At 54.3% G+C, this 25,477-nt stretch overlaps 1 protein-coding gene across 1 annotated transcript in view; it reads right to left on the bottom strand.

Annotated features, from left to right (window-relative positions):
• HYDIN (HYDIN axonemal central pair apparatus protein) overlaps positions 1-25,477 on the bottom strand; it is a 211,862-nt gene that overhangs the window by 161,176 nt on the left and 25,209 nt on the right. Inside the window, exons 3-12 of the mRNA XM_075325454.1 lie at positions 24,137-24,268; positions 17,974-18,093; positions 16,420-16,554; positions 12,959-13,158; positions 12,749-12,873; positions 12,218-12,419; positions 2,698-2,881; positions 2,062-2,161; positions 1,400-1,518; positions 964-1,187 (exon numbers count right to left, since the gene is read on the bottom strand). Coding sequence (XP_075181569.1) covers positions 964-1,187; positions 1,400-1,518; positions 2,062-2,161; positions 2,698-2,881; positions 12,218-12,419; positions 12,749-12,873; positions 12,959-13,158; positions 16,420-16,554; positions 17,974-18,093; positions 24,137-24,268 — 1,541 coding nt within the window. The remainder of the gene's footprint in view (positions 1-963; positions 1,188-1,399; positions 1,519-2,061; positions 2,162-2,697; positions 2,882-12,217; positions 12,420-12,748; positions 12,874-12,958; positions 13,159-16,419; positions 16,555-17,973; positions 18,094-24,136; positions 24,269-25,477) is intronic.

Below are 25,477 nucleotides of genomic sequence, written 5' to 3' on the forward strand. Positions count from 1 at the left end.
CCATCCTCCCACCACATCCTCCCACCACATCCTCAGACCACATCCTCAGACCACATCCTCAGACCACATCCTCAGACCACATCCTCAGACCACATCCTCAGACCACATCCTCCCACCACATCCTCCCACCACATCCTCCCACCACATCCTCAGACCACATCCTCAGACCACATCCTCAGACCACATCCTCAGACCACATCCTCAGACCACATCCTCCCACCACATCCTCCCACCACATCCTCCCACCACATCCTGCCACCACATCCTCCCACCACATCCTCCCACCACATCCTCCCACCACATCCTCCCACCACATCCTCCCACCACATCCTCCCACCACATCCTCCCACCACATCCTCCCACCACATCCTCCCACCACATCCTCAGACCACATCCTCAGACCACATCCTCAGACCACATCCTCAGACCACATCCTCCCACCACATCCTCAGACCACATCCTCAGACCACATCCTCAGACCACATCCTCCCACCACATCCTCCCACCACATCCTCCCACCACATCCTCCCACCACATCCTCCGACCACATCCTCAGACCACATCCTCAGACCACATCCTCAGACCACATCCTCAGACCACATCCTCCGACCACATCCTCCCACCACATCCTCCCACCACATCCTCCCACCACATCCTCCCACCACATCCTCCCACCACATCCTCAGACCACATCCTCAGACCACATCCTCCCACCACATCCTCCCACCACATCCTCCCACCACATCCTCCCACCACATCCTCCCACCACATCCTCAGACCACATCCTCAGACCACATCCTCAGACCACATCCTCAGACCACATCCTCCCACCACATCCTCCCACCACATCCTCCCACCACATCCTCCCACCACATCCTGCCACCACATCCTCCCACCACATCCTCAGACCACATCCTCAGACCACATACTCCTATCAGGAGACCCTGGTGCCACGCTTTGTACCTTATTGTTAAGGTGACGTCTTCAGGCGAGCCATCCACAAGGAAGGGGAAATCCTCGGAGAAGTCCCCCAGGAGGTGGCAGCAGAGAGCGATCTGTACGGCCTGGTGTCCATCGGGCAGAATGATGCCCTCGCTGGGAGTAAAGGAGAAGCAGGACGCCAGGGCCGAGGTGCGCGGTGCCAGGCTGAAGATGCCATCGATGGCCCCATGGTTGGTCAGGATGACCTGTGAGGAGGACAGAGCAGAGCCCACAGCCATTACTGGGGGTTATCGGGGAGATTCTGGACACACGGGTCAGAAATACGCTGGCCTGACCCCAAAGCAGCCGAGGCCACGCACCAGGACAGCAGACCACCCTCTGTGACCCCCGAGTGCCACCGCCTGCACATATTCTCTCCACATACTCCAGGAGTCTGGGAACGCGGGGAGACACTGACCTCGTAGTTGTGTGTGGACCCCAAGAAAACCTTCCCAATGTCCAACTCCGCAAAGCTGAAGACAAGTTTGGGCCCCAGGCCCTCTCCTCGCAGTCTCAGGGGCAGCCTGGCTTCACGACCTGCAGCAAAGACATGGAGTGAAGAGTCTGCACTGACGTCACCAGAGCCGGGGGGAGAAGCACCGACGTCACCAGAGCCACAGGCGAGGAGCAGCCCCGACATCACCAGAGCCAGAGGTGAGGAGCAGCCCCGACATCACCAGAGCCAGAGGCGAGGAGCAGCACCAGCATCACCAGAGCCAGAGGCGAGGAGCAGCACCAGCATCACCAGAGCCAGAGGCTAGGAGCAGCACCGGCATCACCAGAGCCAGAGGCTAGGAGCAGCACCGGCATCACCAGAGCCAGAGGCGAGGAGCAGCCCCGACATCACCAGAGCCAGAGGCGAGGAGCAGCACCAGCATCACCAGAGCCAGAGGCGAGGAGCAGCACCAGCATCACCAGAGCCAGAGGCGAGGAGCAGCACCAGCATCACCAGAGCCAGAGGCGAGGAGCAGCCCCGACATCACCAGAGCCAGATGCTAGGAGCAGCACCGGCATCACCAGAGCCAGAGGCGAGGAGCAGCACCAGAGCCAGAGGCGAGGAGCAGCGCTGCGTACACTTACCTGTGATGTCACAGTACACCGTCCGCTGGTACATCCTGGCAGCCCGCGGTCTGAAGAGCACCGTCACCTGCAGCGAGGAGTTCGGCCACACGTCCCCCTCCTGCAAGAGATCACAAACTGCATCTCTGCTGCCAGTGACTGACCATGAAGATGGAGGCTGGGGTCACTGACAGCAGCACAGGGGGCATTACACTGCACTGAGGGGGGCACAGGCAGAATGACCCGGCCCCCCGCCGAGACCCCCGCACTGTCCAGCAGGAATGATGGGAGTGATCACACACTGCTAGGAGTGTGCGTCACCAGACACACATGAGCCGCCTAAACCACAACACATGCGCACACTCCCCGCAACACGCGCCCACATTCCCCGCAACACGCGCCCACACTCCCCGCAACACGCGCCCACACTCCCCGCAACACTCACCCACAACACACGCGCACACTCACCACAACACACGCGCACACTCACCACAACACACGCGCACACTCACCACAACACACGCCCACAACACACGCGCACACTCACCACTATACACGCGCACACTCACCACTATACACGCGCACACTCACCACTATACACGCGCACACTCACCACAACACACGTGCACACTCACCACAACACATGCGCACACTCACCATGGGCTCCAATTGGAACACGGTGTCCGAAAACAACATGGCGTTGGCCTCGGCTGCTCTGCGGCGGTTGTGAAAGGTGCGGCTGAGAAGCGAGAGGCGCTCACGGAGACTGAGATCCGCCCCACATTCATCCAAGAAGCGGTCCGTCTCCTGCTCTTCCTCCATGAGCAATTCACAGCGCAGCCTGGAGAAAAAAGGATCCAACAACAGCAGCGTAAGGACGATTCCTGACAACCATGGAAGACAAGCGGAGAAAAGCACAGAGCTCTGGCATCACACCGCCAGCGGCATACCTGCAGTCTGTCTCGGCGGGGCAGAGTGGCTGCTGTCGGTCCCGGCGGGGCGGAGTGGCTGCGGTCGGTCCCGGCGGGGCGGAGTGGCTGCGGTCGGTCCCGGCGGGGCGGAGTGGCTGCGGTCGGTCCCGGCGGGGCGGAGTGGCTGCGGTCGGTCCCGGCGGGGCGGAGTGGCTGCGGTCGGTCCCGGCGGGGCGGAGTGGCTGCGGTCGGTCCCGGCGGGGCGGAGTGGCTGCGGTCGGTCCCGGCGGGGCGGACTGGCTGCGGTCGGTCCCGGCGGGGCGGACTGGCTGCGGTCGGTCCCGGCGGGGCTGCGGTCGGTCCCGGCGGGGCGGAGTGGCTGCGGTCGGTCCCGGCGGGGCTGCGGTTGGTACTGGCCGGGCGGAGGGGCTGCGTTCGGTCCTGGCGGGGCTGCGGTCGGTCCCGGCGGGGCTGCGGTCGGTCCCGGCGGGGCTGCGGTCGGTCCCGGCAGGGCTGCGGTCGGTCCCGGCAGGGCTGCGGTCGGTCCCAGCGGGGCGGAGGGGCTGCGGTTGGTCCTGGTCGGGCGGAGTGTAACAGTGTGTCCCTCCCCCGCTTTTGCTCATGGTGTAATAGTCTGTCTCTCCTTGACTGTCCTGTATGTACTACTGGTGGGGGATTGTTTGATCTTCTCATCATGGGACTTCTCCAATCCACAACTTGGTAAACAGAAAGAGCCAGGAGTCTAAAGTCCATTCATTTATCAAGTGTCCAGGCGGAGTTGGACTCTTCTGCCCACCTAAGGGGCTGATCCCGGGAGAGAAGAACAATGAGACCCATGTTAGGTCAGTTAGTTGGATCTCGGCTGGAGAAGGACTAGGATCTATGCAAATAAGAAAGCCGCGGAGACACCATCACGTGTTTCTCAACGCTGGCAAGAAACTAGCCAGGTCTTTCACCGGGAAGGAACAACCACGGGAAGGGCAGTCTCCAGTCAAGGAGACCACCTATACCAAACATGGTATCCATCCACAGACAGCCGTTTCGGGGTATTTGCCCCTCATCAGTGTGGAGTAGGAATCTGGCTAGTGGGGGCAATGCCTAGTATAAGACTACTTAAGCAAGCATTGTTGACCTTAGGGAGATCAACATATCCACTGCGGAGACACCATCACGTGTTTCTCAACGCAGTGATTCTAGAGCATTGCCCCCTGGGAAGTATGCAAATAAGAAAGCCGCGGAGACACCATCACGTGTTTCTCAACGCTGGCAAGAAACTAGCCAGGTCTTTCACCGGGAAGGAACAACCACGGGAAGGGCAGTCTCCAGTCAAGGAGACCACCTATACCAAACATGGTATCCATCCACAGACAGCCGTTTCGGGGTATTTGCCCCTCATCAGTGTGGAGTAGGAATCTGGCTAGTGGGGGCAATGCCTAGTATAAGACTACTTAAGCAAGCATTGTTGACCTTAGGGAGATCAACATATCCACTGCGGAGACACCATCACGTGTTTCTCAACGCAGTGATTCTAGAGCATTGCCCCCTGGGAAGTATGCAAATGTTATAGGTGTAGGTGGTCTCCTTGACTGGAGACTGCCCTTCCCGTGGTTGTTCCTTCCCGGTGAAAGACCTGGCTAGTTTCTTGCCAGCGTTGAGAAACACGTGATGGTGTCTCCGCGGCTTTCTTATTTGCATACTTCCCAGGGGGCAATGCTCTAGAATCACTGCGTTGAGAAACACGTGATGGTGTCTCCGCAGTGGATATGTTGATCTCCCTAAGGTCAACAATGCTTGGACTAGGATCTATTGCTGAGGCTGGATCCTAGAGCCTGTGTATGGACTATTACAGATTGGAGATCAGTGGCCACGTGGGGTTGTGTTTTGTTGTTCACCCTGTTGGACTCAAGGAACTCATATAAGGACTATTGCCATATTTTCCCTGGCGTTGGAATACCGGGAGACGCCCCTGGATCTTTTGTTTTGTTGTGGACTCCTTGCAGACTTTAAGGATCTATATTTAATGTTTGGTGCTTTATCTTTGTGGTTCCAATAAAGCCCTTTGGATTGTTCCTTGGCCTGGCGTCCCTTACTGCTCTGCCGCACACCCCGTCACAATCTGATTGGCAGCGGCGGGATCAGAGCAGAAAGAATGGACAACAGCTCATTAACATCTGGAATCAGAATCTCAGAGTACAAGGACTGGACTGTGGTGAGCCTACAAACAAAGGCCCATGAATTAGGAGTCGGCTACAAAGGAATCTCTAAGGAGCAACTAATTGAGGTATTGGAAAACGCTTGCCTGCAAGATGGCACCGAGGAAGGATTTTCACAGCAAGGGGAGGAAAGACGGGAGCTGGAGGTAAATACCCAAAAAAGTCAATGGGTTGTGTGGTATGAGGAGGAGATAGCACTGCTTGGAGATGAGGCCACCATAGAAGATAAGAGGGAGGCCATTCGCAGAGCCCAAGAGAGGGCATTGCTGGAGAGGAGATTTGCTGTGAAAGCAGCTAGAGGCTCCAGACAGACTGTAACCACAGCACCAACTATGAGGGAATTCTCCAGAGTGTCCCACAAGGACTTTAAGCCATTTAATGAAGCTGCAGGCGACATTGAGGGCTTCTTCCAGGACTTTGAGCATCAGTGCCGATTAATGGAAGTCCCAGAAAGAGAGCGAGTCAGACACCTGGTGGGCCTCTTGGAGGGTGGAGCTGCCGACGCCTATAGAGCTATGGACCCTCAGTGGAATTGTGAGTAGCCTGGTCATCTGCAAGCTCACTGTCCAGGTGTTGGGAGGCAGAACAGTTACAGACCCCCTTTGCCTGTCCATTATCTACAGACACCCTCAACAGGAGAAGAGCTGGATTCACTCCCTGATGATTCGACAAAAGACTCTGATATGTTGACTTCCCTACCAGGAGTCTATGGGGTGCGAGCCACAGCCACCCGTTCTTCTGATCTTCAGCATAAACATCTACAGGAGGTCTGCTGGATGGCCAAAAAGTTGTTGGCTTTCGTGACACTGGGGCATTTCTCACCATCGCAGATCCCCGAGTAATTCAACCAGAAGCAATGCAAAAGGGACCAGGAATTGCCATTGAATTGGCTGGAGGTACTCAGAGATATATTCCAAGAGTGAGTGTGACCCTAGATTATGGTTTTGGGGCAAGACAATGCATGATTGGTGTGATGAGCGGCCTTCCTGCAGACATTCTTCTAGGGAATGATGTGGGGAATCTTCAATGCCACTTTGTCGGTGAGATAACCAGAAGTCAAGCCAAGAGGGCAGCAGATGTGGACATGTTCAACCCATCAATGGAAATGATGCCACCCGAACTACCATCACAGCCGGTGAGTGATTCTTCTTGTGGGTCTCATATGAATGTCACTTGGGATAAAGTTTAGTTTAGACAAGAGGTAGAGACTGACCCCACCCTGGCTAGCTTTAGAGCTCGGGCTGAAGTAGGGCAGTTAGGAGAAAATGGGGAAATAATTATCAGAGAAAATGGACTTCTGTATCGGGTTGCCAATGCTGACTCCTTAGATAAACCCTGGACTTACAGCAAACAGCTGATTGTTCCTCAGAAGTACAGAATTCCCCTATTACACCTGGCTCATGACATTCCTACGGCTGGCCATCAAGGGAAAACCCGCACCGAGAGACGATTGACTCAAATTTTCTATTGGCCTGGAATTTCTCAAGCAGTGGCGCATTTCTGCCGAACCTGTGACATATGTCAGCGTAGAGGGCGACCCGGAGATCACCCAAAGGCACCCTTGCAACCACTCCCTATAATAGAAGAACCCTTTCAAAGAGTAGCTGTCGATATCATTGGACCTCTGGCTAAACCAAGTAAATCTGGAAAGCAGTACATTCTCACTGTTGTGGACTACGCCACCCGATATCCAGAAGCCGTGGCCTTGTCAAGTATTTCTGCAGCCAAAGTGGCCGAGGCCCTTGTTACCATTTTCACCCGAGTAGGATTCCCAAGTGAGATCTTATCGGACCAAGGCTCCCAGTTCATGTCAGAGTTGGTGCAGTGTCTGTGGCACACCTGTGGAGTACGAGCGATCCGAACTACAGCATACCATCCTCAAACCAATGGACTTTGTGAACGGTTTAATCAAACACTGAAACATATGCTAAGGGCCTTCACTGACAGGGATTCCGACTGGGAGAAGTACCTACCCCATCTCCTGTTTGCCTATCGGGAAGTTCCCCAGGAGTCCACTGGGTTTTCCCCCTTTGAACTACTCTATGGAAGAAAGGTCAGAGGAGCCTCAACTCTGCTAAAGGAATATTGGGAGGGGCAAGTTGAAGATACAGGAACCCCTGTTGTTCCATATGTCCTCAAGCTTCGGGAAACCCTGGCTCAACTTGCTAGTTTGGCTCAGGATCATGTGCGGATGGCTCAAACCAGACAGAAGACATGGTATGACCGCAAAGCACGCTATCGGGAGTTTGTAGAGGGACAACAAGTCTTAATGATTGTTCCCCATCGGCAAAACTCCAGACAACATGGGAGGGTCCCTTCCGGGTTCTCAGAAAACTAAACGACACCAATTACCTTCTTGCTCTAGATAATCAGGGTCTAAGACAAAGGACTGTCCATGTGAATATGATTAAGGAGTACCATGACCGGACATTACCTATGATAGCAAGCTGTCGGCTGGCTTCAGAAGATGGTCAGGAGGATGAGGACCCATTACCTGATCTTGTTGAAGCAGCCAGAGCCCCATCCACTGTGGAACAGGTTCTTCTGGGAGATCACTTAGATTCCTTACAGAAAAAACAAATGCTGGGAGTGCTCCATCAGAGACAGGCTGCTTTCTCATCCCGACCAGGTCAAACCACAGTAACCCAACATCATGTGGACACTCAGGGCATCCGTCCCATACAGAAGGCTCCCTACCGGGTACCTGAATCAGTTAGAAACACCATGCAGCATGAGCTGGAGGAGATGTTACAGATTGGGGTGATTCAGGCCTCCCATAGTCCTTGGGCCTCTCCTGTTGTGTTAGTACCCAAGAAAGATGGGAGTACTCGATTTTGTGTGGACTACAGATGACTAAATGACCATACCATCAGTGATGCTTACCCAATGCCCCGCACTGATGAACTTCTAGACCGGCTAGCTGGGGCACGATACGTCACCACCTTGGATCTCAGTAAGGGATACTGGCAAATTACCCTGACTGAGGAAGGTAGAGAAAGGTCGGCTTTTATAACCCCCTTTGGTCTGTATGAATTTCTAAGCATGCCTTTCAGAATGAAAAACGCCCCTGCAACCTTTCAGAGAATGGTGGACCAGATCCTCCGGGGATGTGGCGACTTCGCTTGTGCCTACCTGGGTGATATCGCCATCTTCAGCCACACATGGGAGGAACATCTGAATCAAGTAGCTGTTGTTCTTGACCGGATTCTCGCAGCCGGCCTAACCATTCGATCTGATAAATGCCAACTGGGGATGGGTGAAGTCCTATACCTAGGGCATCGAGTAGGAGGGGGGCAGTTACGTCCTGAACCAGCCAAAATCCAGGCTATTAGAGACTGGCCCGTACCTCAAACTAAGAAACAAGTTATGGCTTTTTGGGCACTGCCAGTTATTACCGAAAATTTGTTCCTCATTTTAGCTCTGTGGCCAAGCCCCTAACAGACCTTACAAAGAAGACGATGCCCCGGCTGGTGATCTGGACTCCAGCCTGTGATGAGGCTTTTAACCGGCTGAAGGACGCCTTGGTCTGCGACCCTGTTCTGGCTGCTCCAGACTATAAGAGGAGATTCATTGTGCAGACGGATGCCTCTTCTTATGGACTGGGAGCTGTCCTCAGCCAGGTGAATGCAGCCGGGGAGGAGCACCCCATTGCCTATCTCACCAGGAAACTGCTGGACTGAGAAGTGGCCTATGCAACTGTTGAGAAGGAATGTCTGGCTGTAGTGTGGGCCCTTAGGAAACTAAGGCCGTATCTGTATGGATGAGAATTCACTGTGGTTACTGATCACAATCCCCTCACCTGGCTGAACAGCGTCTCTGGGGACGATGGACGATTACTACGATGGAGCCTGGCTCTTCAGCCCTATAACTTTACCATACAATATAGAAGGGGGAGCCAACACCAAAATGCAGACGGATTGTCCAGGCAAAAGGAGCCCGGAGTCAGGGTCGGCATGTTTACGTGTACTTGACAAGCGACCTGTTGAGGTCACTAGTCCGTACACAAATTCAGGGGGGAAGGGGATGTAACAGTGTGTCCCTCCCCCGCCTTTGCTTATGGTGTAATAGTCTGTCTCTCCTTGACTGTCCTGTATTACTGGTGGGGGATTGTTTGTTCTTCTCAGAATGGGACTTCTCCAATCCACAACTTGGTAAACAAGAAAGAGCCAGGACTTCTAAAGTCCATTCATGTATCAAGTGTCCAAGCGGAGTTGGACTCTTCTGCCCACCTAAGGGGCTGATCCCAGGAGAGAAGAACAATGAGACCCATCTATATTTATGTTTGATGCTTTATCTTTGTGGTTCCAATAAAGCCCTTTGGATTGTTCCTTGGCCTGGCGTCCCTTACTGCTCTGCCGCATACCCAGTCACACGTAATGGCTGCGGTCGGTCCCGGCGGGGCGGAGTGGCTGCGGTCGGTCCCGGCGGGGCGGAGTGGCTGCGGTCGGTCCCGGCGGGGCGGAGTGGCTGCGGTCGGTCCCGGCGGGGCGGAGTGGCTGCGGTCGGTCCCGGCGGGGCGGAGTGGCTGCGGTCGGTCCCGGCGGGGCGGAGTGGCTGCGGTCGGTCCCGGCAGGGCGGGGGGTTGCGGTCAGTCCCGGTGGGGGGAGTGGCTGCAGTCGGTCCCGGCAGGAAGGGGGGTTGCGGTCGGTCCCGGCAGGAAGGGGGGTTGTGGTCGGTCCCGGCAGGGAGGGGGGTTGCGGTCGGTCCCGGCAGGGAGGGGGGTTGCGGTCGGTCCCGGTGGGGGGAGTGGCTGCGGTTTGTCCCGGCGGGTCGGAGTGGCTGCGGTTGGTCCCGGCAGGGCGGGGGGTTGCGGTCGGTCCCGGCAGGGCGGGGGGTTGTGGTCAGTCCCGGTGGGGGGAGTGGCTGCGGTCGGTCCCGGCAGGGAGGGGGGTTGCGGTCGGTCCCGGCAGGGAGGGGGGTTGCGGTCGGTCCCGGCAGGGAGGGGGGTTGCGGTCGGTCCCGGCAGGGAGGGGGGTTGCGGTCCCGGCGGGGTGAGGATACCACCGCTGACTGTGCTGCTGGGTAAAGAGCTTTCTTCAGCACAAGACCGTTCATCTCTGGTTAATGCCATTAAATATGGAGGAGAGTGGAGACGTGTCTCGGACGTGGCCCTCAGGGGTAGTCGGTGTTAACCCTTGCAGGTGTGGGGGCTGGGTGCGCTTTGTTACTTGCCCCAGTAATCAGGCTCTGCAGGCTGCAGCGCGGCTCCGGCGTCTCATCCAGATGTTAAATATTAATGGGGCAGTGGAGCAATTAGAGCAGGATTGCCACTTCTCATTAGCGGGGACAGGCAGGAGCGGACGTCCCCTCACTGCTCGTGGAGTCGGTGGCATGACGTCTCCTTATATAATGTAAGCAGGCATAGCTCTGCCGACTGACCGCATCAGATTAACCCCTGCCACACCACAGAGCTGGTGCTGGGTGTGACCGGCGGGGAGCGGGGTAATGTCTGTGTGACCGGCGGGGAGCGGGGTAATGTCTGTGTGACCGGCGGGGAGCGGGGTAATGTCTGTGTGACCGGCGGGGAGCGGGGTAATGTCTGTGTGACCGGTGGGGAGCGGGGTAATGTCTGTGTGACCGGTGGAGAGCGGGGTAATGTCTGTGTGACCGGTGGGGAGCGGGGTAATGTCTGTGTGACCGGTAGGGAGCGGGGTAATATCTGTGTGACCGGTGGGGAGCGGGGTAATGTCTGTGTGACCAGTGGGGAGCGGGGTAATGTCTGTGTGACCGGTAGGGAGCGGGGTAATATCTGTGTGACCGGTAGGGAGCGGGGTAATATCTGTGTGACCGGTGAGGAGCGGGGTAATATCTGTGTGACCGGTGAGGAGCGGGGTAATATCTGTGTGACCGGTAGGGAGCGGGGTAATGTCTGTGTGAACGGTGGGGAGCGGGGTAATGTCTGTGTGACCGGTGGAGAGCGGGGTAATATCTGTGTGACCGGTGGGGAGCGGGGTAATATCTGTGTGACCGGTGGGGAGCGGGGTAATGTCTGTGTGACCGGTGGGGAGCGGGGTAATATCTGTGTGACCGGTGGGGAGCGGGGTAATATCTGTGTGACCGGTGGGGAGCGGGGTAATGTCTGTGTGACCGGTGGGGAGTGGGGTAATATCTGTGTGACTGGTAGGGAGCGGGGTAATATCTGTGTGACCGGTAGGGAGCGGGGTAATGTCTGTGTGACCGGTGGGGAGTGGGGTAATATCTGTGTGACTGGTAGGGAGCGGGGTAATATCTGTGTGACCGGTGGGGAGCGGGGTAATATCTGTGTGACCGGTGGGGAGCGGGGTAATGTCTGTGTGACCGGTGGGGAGCGGGGTAATATCTGTGTGACCGGTGGGGAGCGGGGTAATATCTGTGTGACCGGTGGGGAGCGGGGTAATATCTGTGTGACCGGTGGGGAGCGGGGTAATGTCTGTGTGACCGGTGGGGAGCGGGGTAATATCTGTGTGACCGGTGGGGAGCGGGGGAATATCTGTGTGACCGGTGGGGAGCGGGGTAATATCTGTGTGACCGGTGGGGAGCGGGGTAATGTCTGTGTGACCGGTGGGGAGCGGGGTAATGTCTGTGTGACCGGTGGAGAGCGGGGTAATGTCTGTGTGACCGGTGGAGAGCGGGGTAATGTCTGTGTGACCGGTAGGGAGCGGGGTAATATCTGTGTGACCGGTGGGGAGCGGGGTAATGTCTGTGTGACCGGTGGGGAGCGGGGTAATATCTGTGTGACCGGTGGGGAGCGGGGTAATATCTGTGTGACCGGTGGGGAGCGGGGTAATATCTGTGTGACCGGTGGGGAGCGGGGTAATGTCTGTGTGACCGGTAGGGAGCGGGGTAATATCTGTGTGACCGGTGGGGAGCGGGGTAATGTCTGTGTGACCGGTAGGGAGCGGGGTAATGTCTGTGTGACCGGTGGGGAGCGGGGTAATATCTGTGTGACCGGTGGGGAGCGGGGTAATATCTGTGTGACCGGTGGGGAGCGGGGTAATGTCTGTGTGACCGGTGGGGAGCGGGGTAATATCTGTGTGACCGGTGGGGAGCGGGGTAATGCTGGAGGAGCCTCACCTCTGCTTCTCTCGCTCCTCTTCCTCCTCAGAAGGGAACTCTTTCCATTTGAAGTGCGCGATGACGTCGCTGCGGTTGTGGATGGTGACGCTCCGCTGACCGGCCAAGGACAGGAAGGTCTTTTCAATGGTCAGAGAATTCCTGTCTAGTCGCATGTTCACGTCAGCAGCGGCTCCGTACAGGGCAACATGGAGATCCTCACCTGGGGAGAACAACACGTCCCAGTGAGCCGTGCCACGTGTGAAGGGTGATAAGCAGCCCCACGGGGACATGTTACAATGCCGGACGAGGGTCCATGTTCAGTCCTGGCACAGTCCCCAGATCCGCTCCACCTATCCCAACAGCTCGATGTGAACACAGAGAGGCCAATGTCACCCACAGAAGACCCCATCACAACCCGTAACGTGAGACCACCCGGGTCCCTGCCCTACACCATGTCCTCCCTATCTCCCATGTCACGTGTCCTCCCGTGTCACGTCTACATGCATCCTCCCAATCTCCCAAGTCCCGTGTCCCCCATATCTCAGTTACCTGTGTCATACCGGATGACCATCTGGTGTCGGTGATCTCCAACCTGTAGAGGCAGGAACTCCACGCTGAGCTGCAGACTGCTCCCTGCATCCAGCACTGCAGACTCCGGCTCCACCTGGAAAGGCCTGGAACACAAAAGGTCGTTTCCGTCCAGATGTTGATGGGCTCGGGGCTGCTCCTCCAGCCTGTGTGTCTCCTTCCATCACTTACCTCTGTGTCAGGAGCTGGAATCGAGCCTCACGATTTCCAATGTTTCGCACCAGGAGCGTCTTCTGGGTGTTGTACTTGACCGGACAAATCTCAAAGCTTATCTGGTCTGGAAAGTCCAGCAGAGCGCGGGCCCCGATCGCCCGGACGGGGACCACAAACTTCTCCCGCTCAGTAATGCAAATCAATTCATGAATGTAATCCTGAAGAAGAAAGAGACCAGAAGAGTAAAGACATGAACCCACCTGACCGAGACAGCGGTGCAACACCACAAGGGCAATTGCGGCCCCTGTTACTACACCAATGTGGACTACGATAGAGCCGAGAGCGGCCGCCGGGCAAGAGAGCCGAGGGGCAACAAAGCCGAGAGCGGCCACCGGGCAACAGAGCCGAGGAGCAACAAAGCCGAGAGCGGCGACCGGGCAACAGAGCCGAGAGCGGCCACCGGGCAACAGTGCCGAGAGCGGCCACCGGGCAACAGTGCCGAGAGCGGGCCAACAGGGGACAGAGAGTAGGTGAGAGCAACCGCCAGTCAACAGAGCCGAGAGCGGCCGCCGGGCAACAGTGCCGAGAGCGGGCCAACAGGGGACAGAGAGTAGGTGAGAGCAACCGCCAGCCAACAGAGTCGAGAGCGGCCGCCGGGCAACAGTGCCGAGAGCGGGCCAACAGGGGACAGAGAGTAGGTGAGAGCAACCGCCAGCCAACAGAGCCGAGAGCGGCCGCCTGGCAACAGAGCCGAGGAGCAACAAAGCCGAGAGCGGCGACCGGGCAACAGAGCCGAGAGCGGCCACTGGGCAACAGTGCCGAGAGCAGCCACCGGGCAACAGAGCCGAGAGCGGGCCAACAGGGGACAGAGAGTAGGTGAGAGCAACCGCCAGTCAACAGAGCCGAGAACAGGCCGAGAGGGGACAGAGAGCGGGCCGACGGGGGACGGAGAGCGGGCCGACGGGGGACAGAGAGCGGGCCGACGGGGGACAGAGAGCGGGCCGACGGGGGACAGAGAGCGGGCCGACGGGGGACAGAGAGCGGGCCGACGGGGGACAGAGAGCGGGCCGACGGGGGACAGAGAATGGTTGAGACACTCCTAGGTTCATAGATGTGATATCTACCTCCCAGAATTCAAGCTCTGGTCTCCTATGCGATAACATCAGCTTAGGTTCAGTGTATGGACATAACATAACCATACAGCAGCACTGTATATGCTATGTGTATGGCCTATATATGTGTATGGCCTGTATATGGTCAGTGCGGTCGTTAGTCTCCAGTATGACATAATTACTCCAGGATATAGCTGCTGTTCTTGGTCTGTATAGGTGTATGGCCTGTATATGTGTATGGCCTGTATATGTGTATGGTCAGTGCTGTCTCCAGTATGACATGACTACTCCAGGATATAGTTGTGCATGGTCTGTATGTGTGCATGGTCTGTATGTGTGCATGGTCTGTATGTGTGCATGGTCTGTATACGTGCATGGTGGTCTGTATACGTGCATGGTGGTCTGTATACGTGCATGGTTTGTGCTATCTCCAGTATGACAGCACTACTCCAAGATATAGCGATATAGCTGCTGTTCTTGGTCTGTGTAGTGTATGGCCTGTATGTGTGTATGGTCAGTGCTGTCTCCAGTATGACATCACTACTCCAGGATATAGCTTCTGTTCTTGGTCTATATATGTGTATGTCCTGTATAGTGTATAGCGTGTACATGTGCATGACCTGTATATGGTCAGTGCTGTCTCCACTATGACAACACTACTCCAGGATATAGCTGCTGTTCTTGGTCTGTGTAGGTGTATGGCCTGTATGTGTGCATGGTCTGTGCCATCTCCAGTATGACATCACTACTCCAGGATATAGCTGCTGTTCTTGGTCTGTATAGGTGTATGGCCTGTATATGTGTATGTCCTCTATAGTGTATGGCCTGTAAATGGTCAGTGTTGTCTCCACTATGACAACACTACTCCAGGATATAGCTGCTGTTCTTGGTCTGTATAGGTGTATGGCCTGTATATGTGTATGTCCTCTATAGTGTATGGCCTGTAAATGGTCAGTGTTGTCTCCACTATGACAACACTACTCCAGGATATAGCTGCTGTTCTTGGTCTGTATAGGTGTATGGCCTGTATATGTGTATGTCCTGTATAGTGTATAGCGTGTATATGTGCATGACCTGTATATGGTCAGTGCTGTCTCCACTATGACAACACTACTCCAGGATATAGCTGCTGTTCTTGGTGTGACTGCTGGTGAAATCATGTTGTGAGGCCTCCGTCTATCCCAGCAGGTGCTGCTCTCAGGAGTCATGGAGGCCACAAGGGAGGACCTGTTTGTTGTGTCAGGTGATGCAAAATAATACAGCGTGCTTTCTAAGACATGGCAGCAGCGCACCGCTCATGTGCTGCTCGTCTCCCCAGGCGGTATCATGGCGACTTGATAGCTGACTAAACACAACTTCAAAACAAAGTTTATTGAAGGTAAATCCCTTGGAAGAGCGTTGCTGCCATGTGAGCCGGGGCTGATCCCAGTGGGGCACATGCTGTAAGCAGCTCTGTATCACTGGGAATAGGCCGCAGAGGTCTCCTCCGACACCAGCCGCTCTGCACAGCGAAGTCTGCGGCCCGGGAGATGAGTGAGCTGGGGACAACCACTATGGGGGGCGCGTGTTACAGGACAAAGGGTCTCTCCTGTTTGGCTCAAGTTGTGAGAACTGTGGGTTTTGTACTTATCATAAAATCTCTTTTTTCAATGTTTCCCCTACTGAGAAGGTGATAAGACTAGGGGAAGACGTGGAGGTGGTGGGCTCCGCAGCCTCGGGACAGGCATGCTGGGAAGGTTTAGGCTTGCACAAGGGCTGCCAACAGTTGGAGGGTCACAAAGACATTGTTGACTCTGCAGAAAAGGAGTTACAAAACCTCTGGGAGCGTTGAGACGGGTGAGCGCATCTACGGTTCTGGGGAGGCCGAGCACGCGTGGCCTCACCAGCAGAATCTTTGATTTTCTCCTCTGAGCGCTGTCCCCTGTCCTCTAAGAGTCTGTCCCCTTTGAGGAGGAGCTCAGCAACGGCCTGTTTGGATGCCGGCTCAGAGGTCCAGGACAGAAGCCCAACAGTCAACGAGTGATCTGAGGCATGGGCCACAGGAAAAGCCACGCAAATCCAAAGAGGTCAAGAAAATCAAGAGGAGCCTTAGAAGAAAAAAGTCAGGGAGAGCCTGCTGCTGTGAAGGAGGCTTCTGAGAGGAGCCACTGAGGAATCCACACCAAAAGGAGACACGCGGGCGTCTCTAGAGAGCCCAGGGACATAAGAGGCCCCAATCAGATGACAGGGACACCAACGTTATTAAAGAACTTCTCCACTGTCTGACCAGAACGTAATGTGTACCAACTGGAAGGCCACCAGAGAAGAAGCTGAAAGCCACAGATCTTCTGGCTTCTGCCGCTCAAGCCGAACGTGCCCCTCAATTACCTTATTCTCCTCCGGGGTGAAGAGCACACGAAACGTGGACGCCATGCCTGGGGCCACTTTGTGACACACGTCATTGGGGCTGACAACCTGGAAGTAGGGAGAACTCTCCTGGGTGACTTTTACCAGTCGAGGAACCTAAAAGATCAAAAAGAGGCAACTATAAGAGTAAACCTGAAGAGCACAGGCGCTCTGTGATGGATGACGGCCACCATGCAAGCTCCAGGCACGGCTGTGATGGATGACGGCCACCGCACAGGCTCCAGGCACGGTTGTGATGGACGACGGCCACCATGCAATCTCCAGTCACGGCCTTGATGGACGACGGCCACCACACAAGCTCCAGGCACGGCCGTGATGGATGACGGCCACCACACAAGCTCCAGGCACGGCCGTGATGGATGACGACCACCACACAAGCTCCAGGCACGGCCGTGATGGATGATGGCCACCCTCGGGCTCCAGGCACGGCTGTGATGGATGACGGCCACCACACAAGCTCCAGGCATGGCCGTAATGGATGACGGCCACCACACGGGCTCCAGGCACGGCCGTGATGGATGACGACCACCACACAAGCTCCAGGCATGGCTGTGATGGATGACGACCACCACACAAGCTCCAGGCATGGCTGTGATGGATGACGACCACCACACAAGCTCCAGGCACGGCTGTGATGGATGACGGCCACCACACGGGCTCCAGGCACGGCTGTGATGGATGACGGCCACCACACAATCTCCAGGCACGGCAGTGATGGACGACGGCCACCACACAAGCTCCAGGCACGGCCGTGATGGACGACGGCCACCACACAAGCTCCAGGCATGGCCGTGATGGACGACGGCCACCACACAAGCTCCAGGCACGGCCGTGATGGAGGACGACCACCACACAAGCTCCAGGCATGGCCGTGATGGAGGACGACCACCACACAAGCTCCAGGCATGGCTGTGATGTATGACTGCCACCACACAAGCTCCAGGCATGGCTGTGATGGATGACGGCCACCACACAAGCTCCAGGCACGGCCGTGATGGATGACGGCCACCACACAAGCTCCAGGCACGGCCGTGATGGATGACGGCCACCACACAAGCTCCAGGCACGGCTGTGATGGAGGACGACCACCACACAAGCTCCAGGCATGGCCGTGATGGATGACGGCCACCACACAAGCTCCAGGCACGGCCGTGATGGAGGACGACCACCACACAAGCTCCAGGCATGGCTGTGATGGAGGACGACCACCACACAAGCTCCAGGCATGGCTGTGATGGATGACGGCCACCACACAAGCTCCAGGCATGGCCGTGATGGATGACGGCCACCACACAAGCTCCAGACATGGCTGTGATGGATGACGACCACCACACAAGCTCCAGGCATGGCTGTGATGGATGACGGCCACCACACGGGCTCCAGGCATGGCTGTGATGGAGGACGACCACCACACAAGCTCCAGGCATGGCTGTGATGGATGACGGCCACCACACGGGCTCCAGGCACGGCTGTGATGGACGACGGCCACCACACAAGCTCCAAGCATGGCCTCACCTTGTCATTGTTCCTCAGCACCAGCGGCACCTCATACGTCTCACAGGGAACGTAGTTCTGGAAGATAAGTTCTGAGGGGAAAGGCTGAAAAAGGGCTTGTTCTACATCCACCGAGGAGAACTACAAGAAACAGCAAGACCCAGTCATAGCAGAGGGAAGAAACACCAATACCAGCGGATGCAGAAGCCACATGTATATATTATACAGATACACATACATTGTAAACCCTTAGGGGCCCTTTGCACACTACGACATCGCAAGCCGATGGTAGCGATGCCGAGCGCGATAGTCCCCGCCCCCACCGCAGCTACGATATCTTGTGATTGCTGCCGTAGCGAAAATTATCGCTACGGCAGCTTCACATGCACTCACCTGCCCTGCGACGTCGCTCTGGCCGGCGACCCGCCTCCTTCCTAATTGCAGACGGGGACGCAGGTAGGAGATGTTCCTCGCTCCTGCGGCGTCATACACAGCGATGTGGGCTGCCGCAGGAACGAGGAACAACATCGGACCGTCGCTGCAGCCAAAATAATGAAAATGACCGACACTGCACAGATCATTCCATACCCACGCTTCTGCGCTCAGTAATCGAAGGTAAAACGATTTACACACTACGATGTCGAGAGCGATGCCGGATGTGCGTCACTTTCAATTTGACCCCACCGACATGTCGTAGTGTGCAAAGGGCCCCTTGGTTTCCCCCGCTCTCTATACAGACACATCTGCAGGTTTTTCCCTCCGCTCTCTATACAGACACATCTGCAGGTTTTTCCCTCCGCTCTCTATACAGACACATCTGCAGGTTTTTCCCTCCGCTCTCTATGCAGACACATCTACAGGTTTTCCTTCCATTCTCTATACAGACACATCTGCAGGGTTTTCCCTCTGCTTTCTATACAGACACATCTGCAGTTTTTCACTCTGCTCTCTATACAGACACATCTGCAGGTTTTCCCTCCGCTCTGTATACAGACACATTTGCAGGTTGTTCCCTCCGCTCTCTATACAGACACATCTGCAGGTTTTTCCTTCCACTTTCTATACAGACACATCTGCAGGTTTTTCCATCTGCAGGTTTTCCCCTCCCACCGCTCTATAAATACACATCTGCAGGTTTTTCCCTCCGCTCTCTATACAGATACATCTGCAGGTTTTTCCCTCCACTCTCTCTACAGACACATCTGCAGGTTTTTCCCTCCACTCTCTCTACAGACACATCTGCAGGTTTTTCCATCTGCAGGTTTTGTCCCTCCCACCGCTCTATAAAGACACATCTGCAGGTTTTTCCCTCCGTTCTCTATACAGACACATCTGCAGGTTTTTCCTCCGCTCTCTATACAGATGCATCTGCAGGTTTTTCCCCTCCGCTCTCTATATAGACATATCTGCAGGTTTTTCCCTCCGTTCTCTATACAGACACATCTGCAGGTTTTACCCTCCGTTCTCTATACAGACACATCTGCAGATTTTTCCCTCCGCTCTCTATACAGACACATCTGCAAGTTTTCCCTCCGCTCTGTATACAGACACATCTGCAGATTTTTCCCTCTGCTCTCTATACAGACACATCTGCAGGTTGTTCCCTCTGCTCTCTATACAGACACAACTGCAGGTTTTTCCCTCCATTCTCTATACAGACACATCTGCAGGTTTTTCCCTCTGTTTTCTATACAGACACATCTGCAGTTTTTCACTCCTCTCTCTATACAGACACATCTGCAGGTTCTTCCCTCCGCTCTCTATACAGACACATATGCAGGTTTTTCCCTCTGCTTTCTATACAGACACATCTGCAGTTTTTCACTCCGCTCTCTATACAGACACATCTGCAGGTTTTCCCTCCGCTCTGTATACAGACACATTTGCAGGTTGTTCCCTCCGCTCTCTATACAGACACATCTGCAGGTTTTTCCTCCGCTCTGTATACAGACACATTTGCAGGTTGTTCCCTCCGCTCTCTATACAGACACATCTGCAGGTTTTTCCATCTGCAGGTTTTTCCCTCCCACCGCTCTATATAGACACATCTGCAGGTTTTTCCTTCCGCTCTCTATACAAACACATCTGCAGGTTTTTCCTCCGCTCTCTATAAAGACACATCTGCAGGTTTTTCCCTACACTCTCTCTACAGACACATCTGCAGGTTTTCCCCTCCCTCTCTATATAGACACATCTGCAGGTTTTTCCAATCTGCAGGTTTTTCCCTCCCACCGCTCTATAAAGACACATCTGCAGGTTTTTCCCTCCGCTCTCTATACAGACATCTGCAGGTTCTTCCCTCTGCTCTCTATACAGACACATCTGCAGGTTTTCACTCCTCTCTCTATGCAGACACATCTGCAGGTTTTTCCCCTCCACTCTCTATACAGACACATCTACAGGTTTTCCTTCCACTCTCTATAAAGACACATTTGCAGGTTTTTCCCTCCTCTTTCTATATAGACACATCTGCAGGTTTTTACCTCCGTTCTCTATACAGACACATCTGCAGGTTGTTCCCTCTGCTCTCTATACAGACACAACTACAGGTTTTTCCCTCCATTCTCTATACAGACACATCTGCAGGTTTTTCCCTCTGCTTTCTATACAGACACATCTGCAGTTTTTCACTCCTCTCTCTATACAGACACATCTGCAGGTTTTTCCCTCTGCTTTCTATACAGACACATCTGCAGGTTTTTCCCTCCGCTCTCTATGCAGACACATCTACAGGTTTTCCTTCCATTCTCTATACAGACATCTGCAGGTTTTTCCATCTGCAGGTTTTTCCCTCCCACCGCTCTATAAAGACACATCTGCAGGTTTTTCCCTCCGCTCTCTATACAGACACATCTGCAGGTTTTTCCTCCGCTCTCTATACAGACACATCTGCAGATTTTTCCCTCCGCTCTCTATACAGACACATCTGCAGGTTTTTCCCTCCGCTCTCTATACAGATACATCTGCAGGTTTTTCCTTCCGCTCTCTATACAAACACATCTGCAGGTTTTTCCTCCGCTCTCTATAGACATCTGCAGGTTTTTCCCTCCACTCTCTCTACAGACACATCTGCAGGTTTTCCCTCCCTCTCTATATAGACACATCTGCAGGTTTTTCCATCTGCAGGTTTTTCCCTCCCACCGCTCTATAAAGACACATCTGCAGGTTTTTCCCTCCGCTCTCTATACAGACACATCTGCAGGTTTTTCCTCCGCTCTCTATACAGACACATCTGCAGATTTTTCCCTCCGCTCTCTATACAGACACATCTGCAGGTTGTTCCCTCCACTCTCTATACAGACACATCTGCAGGTTTTCCCTCCGCTCTGTATACAGACACATCTGCAGGTTTTCCCTCCGCTCTGTATACAGACACATCTGCAGGTTGTTCCCTCTGCTCTCTATACAGACACAACTGCAGGTTTTCCCCTCTGCTTTCTATACAGACACATCTGCAGTTTTTCCCTCCACTTTCTATACAGACACATCTGCAGGTTTTTCCTCCATTCTCTATACAGACACATCTGCAGGTTTTTCCCTCTCCTTTCTATACAGACACATCTGCAGGTTTTCCCTCTGCTTTCTATACAGACACATCTGTAGGTTTTTCCCTCCTCTCTCTATACAGACACATCTGCAGGTTTTTCCCTCTGCTCTCTATACAGACACATCTGCAGGTTTTTCTCTCTGCTCTCTATACAGACACATCTGCAGGTTTTTCCCTCCGCTCTATATACAGACACATCTGCAGGTTTTTCCCTCTGCTCTCTATACAGACACATCTGCAGGTTTTTCCCTCTGCTCTCTATACAGACACATCTGCAGGTTTTTCCCTCTGCTCTCTATACAGACACATCTGTAGGTTTTTCCCTCCACTCTCCAGAATAATGGGAAAGAGAATGTTTTCCGGCATTTTTCTTCCTTTCTGCACAGTGACGTTTCCTCCAGGTCATTAGTATTTGGTGGCATTGCCCTTACACTGTGTGACTTGGGGGAAACATTTTGGATCCTTCCAGAAGCTTCCAACACTAGTTGGTGGAATTTGGGCTGATTCCTCCTGACAGATCTGGTGTAGCTGAGCCATGTTTGGAGGTCGCCGCTTGCTCCGGCCTTTTCCCCTTTGCCCATACATTTTCCATAGGATTCAAATCAGGGCTTTGTGATGGCCACTCCAAAACATTGCCTTTGTTCTCCTTATGCCACTTTGTACCCAGTTTGGCAGTAGCTTCGGGGCATTGTCCATCTGGAAGACCCGTTTCCACCCAAGCTGTAAGCTCCTGGCTGATGTCTTGAGATGTTCTTCAGTATGGCCACATAGTCTTCTTTCCTCATGATGCATCTATTTTGTGACGTCACCAGTCCCTCCTGCAGCAAAACAACCCCCACCATGATGCTGCTGCCCCCGTGTTTTGCAGCTGGGATGATGTTCTTAGGCTTCAAAGCTTCTCTCTTTTTCTTCCAAACGTAACGATGGTCATTATGGCCAAACACTTCAATGTTAGTGTCTTCAGACCACAGGACGTCTCCACATATTAAGGTCTGTTCCTGTTGCATTTACACACATTAATCTGGCTTCTTCCTGTCTCTTTTGGAGTAATGGCTTCTTCCTGGCAGAGTGGTCATTCAGCCCATGTTGATACAGGACTCGTTTCATTGTGGTTAATGACACAATCTTACCAGCTTCCGCCAGCATCTTCACAAGGTGTTTTGCTTTAGTTCTTGGGCTGATCTGCACACATTGGGTTGATATGCGGACTATCCTGCATTACAACCTTTCATCAGTTTTTCTCTGCCATCCCTGGAGATGATCTACAGTGCCATGGGTTGTAAACTTCTCCATTATGTTGTGCACCATAGAATGGTAGAGTTGGACGGTTCCTCCATGGTCACCGTATCCGGCCCCGGCTCACTGCAGGATTCACTGTATCATCCCACACAGATGTCTGTGCAGTCTCTTTCTGAAGACTCCATTGAAGGGGAACTCCCCACCATCATGGCAGCCTGTTCCACTCGTTGATCACGGTCACTGACAAATCGTTCTAATATCTCATCTGTATCTTCTCCCTTTCATCCCGTCTCGTCTTTCCTTGTGTATATGAGAATAGTGCTGATCCCTCTATAGTGTGACATCACTGCAGATATGTGTAGGTCGCCATCAAGCCTCATCTCACTCTTCTTTTCTGCAATCTAAACATTCACAGATCCTGTAACCGCTCCTCATAGGACATGGTTTGCAGACCGGTCACCATTCTGGTCCCTCTCCTCTGAACTTGCTCCTGTTTTTCGATGTATTTTTTACAATATGGTGCCCAGAATTGGACCCAGTATTCCAGATGAGGTCTGACCACAGAAGAGTAGAGGAGATCAGGACTTCACGTGATCTGGACTCTGTCAATACAGACCTGTGTTTGCCATTTTTGCTGCTGCGTCACACTGCTGACTCCTGTGCAGTCTGTGATCTATTTGTACACCCAGGTCTCTTTCACACGTGCTGTTGATTTTTTCTTGCCCAAATGTCGGACTTTGTATTTCTATTAGTTATAACCCATTCTATTAGTTTCTCTGCTCCAGTTTGTTTTTTGAAATCCTCCCTCTCTTCTCTAGTATTAGCTATTCCTCCTAGCTTTGTTGTTTACCTATAATTTTGGAAAACTGACAACAATTATGTCCGGACCATTTTTGAGGGTGTGTGTGAAATTCGGTCCAATTTTCCTTTTTTTTTGTTTTTACAACACACACAAAGGAAATAAACCTGTGTATAACAAAACGTGGACTTGCAATAATTGGAGAAATACTGCTCTTTCTAGAACAAGGGTGCCCATACATACATACATACATACATACATACATTATATATATATATATATATATATATATATATATATATATATATATATATATATATATATATATCACACACACACACACACACACACACGTCCTAATGGCTGCCACTGATCTCCAGCCACCTTCCTCCTATAAACCATCCGGCCCCGTAGAGGTCTATGGAGAGGAGCGGCTTTTTATGTATCTGGCAGACAATCGGGTCTATCCTTCCACAGAGGGAACATGGCAGCTTGAGCAGGTCAGCGTTGTGCCCAGCAGCGATGACTCGGGGTGGTGGGGGACGTGGAACACACGACATCCCTGACTTGTGCGCCGCTGATCAGAGCTCGGCTCGCACCTTCTGATGGGTGGTCTCGCTCATATCCAGCATCTGAATAATCCGGGGAGGACGCATGTCTCTGGTGTTGGCCAAACGCTGCTCCGTCGTGAAGGACATCTCTCGCAGAAACGCTGACGGGGTCAGGGCCATCTATGAGGTGGACAGAAGACAAAGAGACCATGGTAAGTGATGGATAATACAGTCCCATGTACCCCACACCCTCATTCACTGGGGTCACCTGAGTACCCTACAGCGTCCCTCATATGGGGATCACACCAGAGTAAATGAAATGGGGGCACAATGTACATTACTGCTTGATGCCCAGATACCGGCCCTCCACTCCCAAACCTCACAGTGCCGCGTGGAGCTCGCCCATTACATGCCACCTGCTGCTACCAACAGTAGTGGGTGCTCAACTATATAACGTATATACTTATAACGGTGCTGGATCCCCATATCGGCAGCAGAGCAGTGTGGCCGGGCTCCCCATATCGGCAGCAGAGCAGTGTGGCCGGGGCTCCCCAAATCGGCAGCAGAGCAGTGTGGCCGGGCTCCCCATATCGGCAGCAGAGCAGTGTGGCCGGGGCTCCCCATATCTGCAGCAGAGCAGTGTGGCCGGGCTCCCCATATCTGCAGCAGAGCAGTGTGGCCGGGGCTCCCCATATCTGCAGCAGAGCAGTGTGGCCGGGCTCCCCATATCGGCAGCAGAGCAGTGTGGCCGGGCTCCCCATATCGGCAGCAGAGCAGTGTGGCCGGGCTCCCCATATCTGCAGCAGAGCAGTGTGGCCGGGGCTCCCCATATCTGCAGTAGAGCAGTGTGGCCGGGCTCCCCATATCTGCAGCAGAGCAGTGTGGCCGGGGCTCCCCATATCTGCAGCAGAGCAGTGTGGCCGGGCTCCCCATATCTGCAGCAGAGCAGTGTGGCCGGGGCTCCCCATATCTGCAGCAGAGCAGTGTGGCCGGGGCTCCCCATATCTGCAGCAGAGCAGTGTGGCCGGGGCTCCCCATATCTGCAGCAGAGCAGTGTGACCGGGCTCCCCATATCGGCAGCAGAGCAGTGTGGCCGGGGATCCCCATATCTTCAGCAGAGCAGTGTGGCCGGGGCTCCCCATATCTGCAGCAGAGCAGTGTGGCCGGGGCTCCCCATATCGGCAGCAGAGCAGTGTGGCCGGGGATCCCCATATCTGCAGCAGAGCAGTGTGGCCGGGGCTCCCCATATCGGCAGCAGAGCAGTGTGGCCGGGGATCCCCATATCTGCAGCAGAGCAGTGTGGCCGGGGCTCCCCATATCGGCAGCAGAGCAGTGTGGCCGGGGCTCCCCATATCGGCAGCAGAGCAGTGTGGCCGGGGATCCCCATAT

This window comes from Anomaloglossus baeobatrachus, chromosome 10 (assembly GCF_048569485.1).
Source record: "Anomaloglossus baeobatrachus isolate aAnoBae1 chromosome 10, aAnoBae1.hap1, whole genome shotgun sequence".
NCBI lineage: Eukaryota > Metazoa > Chordata > Amphibia > Anura > Aromobatidae > Anomaloglossus > Anomaloglossus baeobatrachus.